The sequence below is a fragment of the Arachis duranensis genome, chromosome 6, assembly GCF_000817695.3.
Source record: "Arachis duranensis cultivar V14167 chromosome 6, aradu.V14167.gnm2.J7QH, whole genome shotgun sequence".
NCBI classification, from domain to species: Eukaryota; Viridiplantae; Streptophyta; class Magnoliopsida; order Fabales; family Fabaceae; genus Arachis; species Arachis duranensis.
Genome location: NC_029777.3, coordinates 4,160,452 through 4,168,343, shown reverse-complemented (window position 1 = coordinate 4,168,343; position 7,892 = coordinate 4,160,452). Strand labels below are relative to the sequence as shown.

Sequence of the window (7,892 nt, the reverse complement as noted above, 5' to 3'; positions counted from 1 at the left end):
GCAATAAACAAATTTAATCTAACTAAATTAAATTATTTACAAATTTTCGACTATCATTTTCACCCCATAAGAATCCACCCATTAGTATTAATTAATAATATAATTGTGTTAGATGTAGAGCAAAATTAATAATTAAAATTAATTATTAGTATATAATATAAATTAAAAATAAATTAAATTATATATATGAGTAATTTTATTGTTGAAATAGTATCTTTTTTTAACAAATAACTATATAAGTTATAGCTACGAGGAAGATCTGATAAAGGTGGGATACCCATCAGCAATTCAGCATCATGACTCTTACAAAGCATATCTGCAGCCACCTTAAATCAATTTTCATCTTTCAATTTCACCTTAAAACACACCCACTTCTAATTATATATAATGAGCCCGTAGATTATTGCTCAGCTCATTCTTTCAACATTCACAAATTACTACAAGTTAGAGCTACAAGGAAGATCTGATAATGTAGGATATCCATTATCACAACTCTTACAAAGCATATCAGCCAACTCTTTCTCAAACCTCTCCATAGCTTTGACCGGCAAGAAAATTGGAAACATTACACTTTCTTCTCCTTTGCCATTCACACAATCCATCATAAACGTTACTCCAAAAAAATCCCCAGCCCCACCTTCAGATACTCCGCCGTACAATGCATTACCCCATCCAAAATCCACTTCTCTTAACCCAGCACGTGTCAAGTTTGACACAATGCAAGATCCTACGGTTGTAAATAACGGTCTTCCTTTTGTCACCATCAGATCTGCCACAGAATGCATGTACTCTTCTGTCACTTCATCTTTTGCTTTCTTTATCAACTCTACCGCATATCCAAACGGATTTTCACAAAGCTTCCTTACAGTTGTAACTGCTGCAGGATAAGCAAAAACGTTTCCGTAATAACCAAGGGGTATTTTAGGGTTAAATCTAGCGCGTGCATTCACGATGCACATCATGCGAACATCATCTTCTGGCGCAAGTTGCAATGCTTTTGAACGGCAACACCATAGACATGCAGTTACAAGCTCAAATCTAGTGCATTCGCCGAGGTGACGTGGAACCAAACGACGAAGGGAAGCTATTTCGGTTGGTCCAAAGAAGAAGGAGCGTTGAATCATATCTTTCTTGCTCAGAATAATGGTGGAGGTGTCTACTATGGGTTCTTCGAATTCGCGATGGTTGCATGTAATGCGAGGTGGGTGCCTTGCACTCAAGAGCTCCCTGGACCACACAGGTAGAATGGAAGGTTGATGTGCACCACGAGCCATTTCAGCCATGGCAGTCATAAATTGTGCAAAACCAGTGCCGTCACTCATGGTGTGGTTTAGGCGGAAGGCAAGGGTGAAACCACCACATTTAAAGCGTGTCACCTGTTATTTAAATAATACTAAATAATTAATTTTTTTACAGTAACTATATTTTTTATTCTTTAAAATATATTCTATAAAGTTTTGTTTTTTCCCTAGCTATTAGCTTAGCTTGCAAAAAGTCAAACAACAAATTACTTATTAGTTCTTAGTATTTTTCTTGTAATAGAGGGACATATATTTTCACTTGTTCAAGATTAAAAGGGAAAAGATTATATAAAAAAATATTTTGTTTCAAGACTCATCCAACTTTTTAATCTTTATTTTGAGATAACCTGTTATTTCTATTCATAAAAATTCTGAAGGCTGAATAATTTATCCATAAAATAACAAAATTAAAATTATATTTATAAAAGATCAATTCTATGCATAACTTTATTCAAATTTTAAAAAATTATTATTTTTTATGGATATAACTTTAATTTTATATTTTTTTTTTAAATTTTAAGTAGTTTAACTTTTTAGTGTTTAAATAATTCTATAGTCTGAAATCTTTCTTTTTAATACAATTTCAATTTTATTTTTTTATAAATAAATTTTTCCACATTTAAAATTTTTATAAATAAAAATAATAGTTTACTCCTTTTAACATTTAAGTAGATTTTCTGCTATTTTGATATCTAATTTAGCTGAAAATTTAGTTAAAATATTATTTGTAATCTACAATGACAGGGATTGTTTTTACTATTCAAAATTTGAAGAGTAATTTTTTGGAACCTGTACGAGTAGAAGGGGACAGTTGACAATTCCTTCCGATCCTGGAACATTGTAAAGGAGTTCTTCAAAACAAGGGAACGGAGGTTGAAGGGAGTCACCAAGTTGATCAAGTGCCACGTCAGCATCAGCCTCGATGAACAAGACACCCTCTTCAGTGCAATCCACCATCAACTTGCGGGCATGACCCTCCCTAAGCCTACCGGCAAATGGGTAGTAAAACACAAGTGTTCTTGAGAGTGCATCTCTTATCACCTTTACTGGGTCTTTTCCTTCCATTGATGGATTGTGACCGTATATAAATATGCTTGGAAGTTGGAAACGAAACCCTTCTTGATCATCAATGTCTGATAGCAGTTTAAGTTCGCGGGGAGTGGGCATAGCCGGAGCTACTAGCTCTGGTTTGCACCTTTTCACTGTAAACACGGGAGAGGGAGATTTTGATGATGATGAAGACATGTCGTATGTGTGTGAGAGAGTTAACAATTAGTGATGTAAGAAGAAGGAATATAAAGAACTTAGGAAATGGTCTGTTATTATAGTATGTAGTCTGATGAATGGCAACTAGTGTTGTTACCAGAAATGGATGGCGGTATGTATATATGGGGCAGTTGGTAATAATAAGATGCATATTTGGTAACGAGGAATGTTAGGGTACAGTAATTTTAATATTTTGTAATTATTAATTGGCTATCAATAATGTTTTTAATAGTGTGAGATTATATCTAATAATAGGAGATTACTCACTTTTACTTTGATAGTTAAGTGCTGATCAAAAAACACAAAAATTAGTGGGCTCTTAGACTTTTCCTTTGATAATATTGGTTAACTTAACTTGCTTATTCTAATAGACTATTGTGTGCCATTCATCACATTGTTAATATGCATGCAGCATTTTTCACACAATGCATGTTTATAATGTTATTTATGTACTAAAATTAATTATTAAAATTAAGGATGTCACTTAGATAAAGACGTTTAAAACGTCTTTTTTTAAAGATGTTTTTCAGTAATTAAAATTTAACATATATAATCAATTAAATTATATTATTTTTGTCAAAATTAGACTAGACAAATTGATTTAATCGAAAAAATGGTTAATCAAATCTTGAACTGGTCTAAATTAATATTATTTTTTTATAAAAAATAACTACAATATCTTTATTATAGAGAATGATTAAAATATTCTTATTATATATAATAGAAGTATTTTAGTCATTTTTTATAAAAAAATAATATTAATTCAGACCAGTTCAAAATTTGATTCACAATTTTCCTGTCAAATCAATCAAATCAATTTGTCTAGCCTAATTTTGACAAAAATAACACGATTTAATCAATTATGTGTTAAATTTTAATTATTAAAAAACATCTTTATAAAAAGACGTTTTCAGCATTTTTATCTGAGTGACTCCCTAAAATTAATTATGTACTATTTAATTTATTTTTAATATATATTTTATATTTTAATATATATTTTATAATGATAACTGATTTTGATATACACTTAATATAATCGATATTTATATTATTAATACTAACTAAATAATTTAGGTGAAAATTAAGAATTTACTTGTTAGAATGTGAATTATATCAAATTTCATCACTAGTGATCAAGTGTACTGGTGCCTCGTCTAACTAGTAGGAGGTCTCATAACTCATTTCCATGTGGATGCATATATGCCAGATAATTGGTAGTTAATCTTTTTTGGTGATTAAATAGAAAAGAAAAAAAATAGAGACAAAATTAAATTAAGAGCAATGTTAGGGCAGCAATTTTTGTGATTGTTAGCCATCAATGATGATTTGATGGTGTGAGATTGGTATGAAATTTCATCCAATGGCTCACCTTCCTCTGCTGGTTACATGCTGGCCAAAATTCAATAAAACTGCTGGCCCCCTAGACTTTTCCTTAAATTAATTGGTTAGATTTATATCTAAATCTATTAGATATTGAAGCTCACTTTATGGTTGGCTCCAATTCGAGTGAATGTCTGTGTCAAAAGTAGCTACTTTAGCCATTTAATCTACAATACTATTTGCATTCCTCTGAATTAAAAGAATAGAGACTCTCCAATTCCAATTCATAACCTCTTGTATATGCTTTGCCAAATTTCATTCCGAAATATCTTTACCAAGCATTCTTTGTTTACCAAGAAAAGAGCTTCTAAACCGTCTATTTCACAAATAACCTCACGAAATCTACTCTCCTAAGCAAGAAGTAAACCTCTCCAAATTGCATACAATTCAGCAAAAAGAACACTGCACACTTCGACTTTTTCAGTGTAAACTTTCAACCAACATCTATTAAGATTACAAATGATACAACCAAAACCAGCATAGCCAAAAGGAGCAAAATAGCTAGCATCACAATTCAATTTAACAGAATGAACTGAAGGTGGAACCCAATGCAAACAAAGCGAAGGAAGAGACAAAGATTGATGCATAGCAAAAATAGTGTGAAACTCCCTTACTGAACTACGAATTAAACTCACCACTTTACTAGCACTCCAAGAATCATATATATTAAATAAGTCATTATTCCTGCTTCTCCAAATCCACCAGATGGTCGAAAAGAAAAGAAAAATATCTCTACTCCTTGCACCTCTGTAGAGCCAATCACGTAAATCTGAGTTATATGAATACATGCCTAAAAGATTCCAGACATCCTTGGTACTAGGGCACTCCTGAAAATAATGAAGAATGGATTCAGAACCATTCTGACACCGATAACAGGTGCTAGATAAAGCTAAGTCACGACCCAAACGAAACTCTACCGTAGGAATAGCATTATGAAGATTGAGCCAAATCAAGAACTTGTACTTCTCAAGAATATGCAGTCGCCATACCCACAACCAATTATCATGCTCATTCCAGTCAAACTTTCTTTTGGCTAGGCAACTGTACCAACTCTTAGTTGAGTAGAGTCTAGAAGATACCACATCCCACGATCAACTCGAACTCTCTCCATCATTCAAATCCGGATTATAAGCATTCAAACGCTGTTTGACATCTTCTGAAATGATAGAGAAAATATCATGAAATTTCATTGACCATCTTTTCAAACGTCTTTAATAGTTAAATCAGAGTCAGATATATGTACAAAAGAGACATCTTGAGCAATTGGGCCCTCAATACTCCAATTGTCAAACCAAAAAGATTGATCAAGTGACTCAACGCACCAAGAGAATGCATCCTTAAGAGCACTAAAAGGCTTTGAGATACTCTTCCAAACATGAGAAGCATTGCAAGGGACAGTGCCATCTAAAACTCCCTCATTCCTCAGATACTTCGCCCTCAATAGAGCAACTCAAGGCTTGTCCTGACAATGAAAAAGTTGGCAAACCAATTTACCAAGTAAAGATATATTAACACAAGCAGGATCTCTAACACCTAGGCCACCAAATTTCTTTGGAGTGATCACGGTCCTCCAATTAACAAGAGAAATACCTCTACCATCAACTTGACCCTTCCAAAAGAACGGTCTCATCATAGAAGACAATTTATCGCAAACCCAATTTGAAAAAAAAAGATATCTGCATATGATAGACAAAAATAGATGCTATAACATAATTGATCAGGCAAAATCTCCCTGCTTTATTTAGAAGCCTTCATTTCCAGTTAACTAATCTTCCCCTCACCTTTTCAATCATCGAATGAAAAGAAGCCCTACTGGTACGGGAATGATTAAAGTTAACTCCAAGATATCTTTCTAAGTCCAAAGCAAAATGTATTGAAGAAACACTAGTAAAAATATCTCTTCTCTGAGCAGTCATATTTTTAGAACAAAAAATTTTAGACTTTTCAAGATTTACTTTCATGCCAGATGCCTTGCAAAAAATGTTAAGAGAATACATGATCATTTGGACCTGACTCTTTGTAGCCTGACAGAAAAGTAAGAGATTATCTGCAAATATTAAATGAGAAAATTTTAGGTCACCCCTAGTGATAGAAATTGGTTGTTAATCTAAGAACGGACAGAAACTAACGGTGTAATTAGATACTTTTAAATATCATTTTTATTTAATTAGAAAATAAATAATAAATATTTTTTTATTTTCTATTTTTTTAAATAACTATTAATTTAAATTAATTAAATAATAATAAATTTTTGAACAAAATTAACCAGTTGAATTTAAAAAAGTAGTGTTTTTTAGAAATTAAAGCACAACAAATGTGTGATGAGAATAAGGGGTCCATTGATATTGATTGGTCAATGGTTCTGTTCCAAGTTCGAACGCGCTAATTAATACTCTGATCTTATGCATGAATCATATCGGAAACCGCACGCAACTCTGAAACTAATTGTGCATTACAAACAACCTTACCTTCAATGAATCTATGGCTGTTAGCTAGACTTATTAACGATGTCAATGTCCATTACTAACAACCTTTAAATTTAAATTTTAATATTATATTTAATAATAAAAGTTTTTTCGTATATACATCAGCAATTCATATTCATCTATCTTATTTTTATTCTATGTTTTCACTAACAGTTATAAAAATGCGTAACTTTTTTTTTTCAATTTTTTACTCCAAAAATGTATTCTTTTAATTATTTTCATCCTTTTTCAAATTTTTTTTTATTCCTCTTTCCAATTCTAAATGTGTTTCTGTATATGTAATAATTAGATTATCTCATTATTTAATTAGTGCTTCTCTTCTCTTTTGTATTTTTATTTCTACCATCTTTCTTCTTCCTTTAATATTGTGATTGTATGGCCTCTATCTTTTTCTCATTTCTATTCATTACAATTACAAATTTTATATTTGTTTTATTGCAGCTTCATTTTTTTATAAATTTCATATTAGCTTTACGTATAGGATAAAATTATTTTTTTAATTTTTAAAATTATTGATTATGTAAAATATTTTTTTAAATTTGAATACATAAATATTTACTTTTTAGTTAAATCTCATTTTTTAAACTATTTTATATTGGGTGATATTATTTCTAAAATTTTTTAAATTATTGATTAGTAAAGTATCATAATTGAAATTTTAGTACATAAATATTTATTTTTAAATAAAATAAAATAAATTATATAATAAAAAATTTAATAATTTTGTATTCTATAATATTATTTGCATTGTTTGATATATGGTCCTGATTATTTGATGAGTTTAATTTAAATGCATTGGTAGTGTAAAATATTTTATATTGTCAATATAAAAAGTAGTTATGACGTTACGTAATTAGATACACGTATAAAACTACTTTACATTAATAATACATCAAAATTAAATTTTTATTTGATTGACATAGAAAGGTAGCAAAAAATTTGCACCTACCAATAATTTGTTAAAACATTGATATATTAAATTTCTAAACTATTAATAATGTGAAGTATTGATATTTAAGTACATATAAATTTGTTTATAATTAAATTAAAAATAAATAATTTATACAGGCTAATTTAGCTAACTAAAATAAACAAAAATAAGTAACAAGAAGATATAAAATTTTACTTTTTATTCTGTGATATAAAGATAATATAATAATATAATAAATTATAATATTCTGATACAAAAGAACATAAAACTTAGGGGTAAGTACGATTTTGGTCCCTAACGTTTTGTGCCAGAATCGAATTCGTCCCTCTTGTTAATTTAGGTTTAAAGTCATCCTTAACGTTTTTATTCGTATTAAAATCGTCGTTTTTATTTTTTTGGACAAAGTTACCCTCACCACTACCAACATAATTATTTCCTCCACCACCACCACCACCAACACCAACATCAACACCAACACCACAGCCACAACCTCCACCAACACCACCACCAGCACCACCAGCACCACTT

General features: G+C 30.4%; 1 protein-coding gene across 1 annotated transcript; it reads right to left on the bottom strand.

Moving 5' to 3' along the window:
- Positions 1–437: 437 nt before the first annotated feature.
- Positions 438–2,546, bottom strand: LOC107491850 (benzyl alcohol O-benzoyltransferase-like). Its single transcript, XM_016112764.3, has 2 exons — positions 2,091–2,546; positions 438–1,376 (listed from the first exon to the last, which is right to left on the bottom strand). Exons 1-2 carry the CDS (start codon positions 2,544–2,546, stop codon positions 438–440), a joined length of 1,395 nt encoding a protein of 464 aa, XP_015968250.1.
- Positions 2,547–7,892: the final 5,346 nt, after the last annotated feature.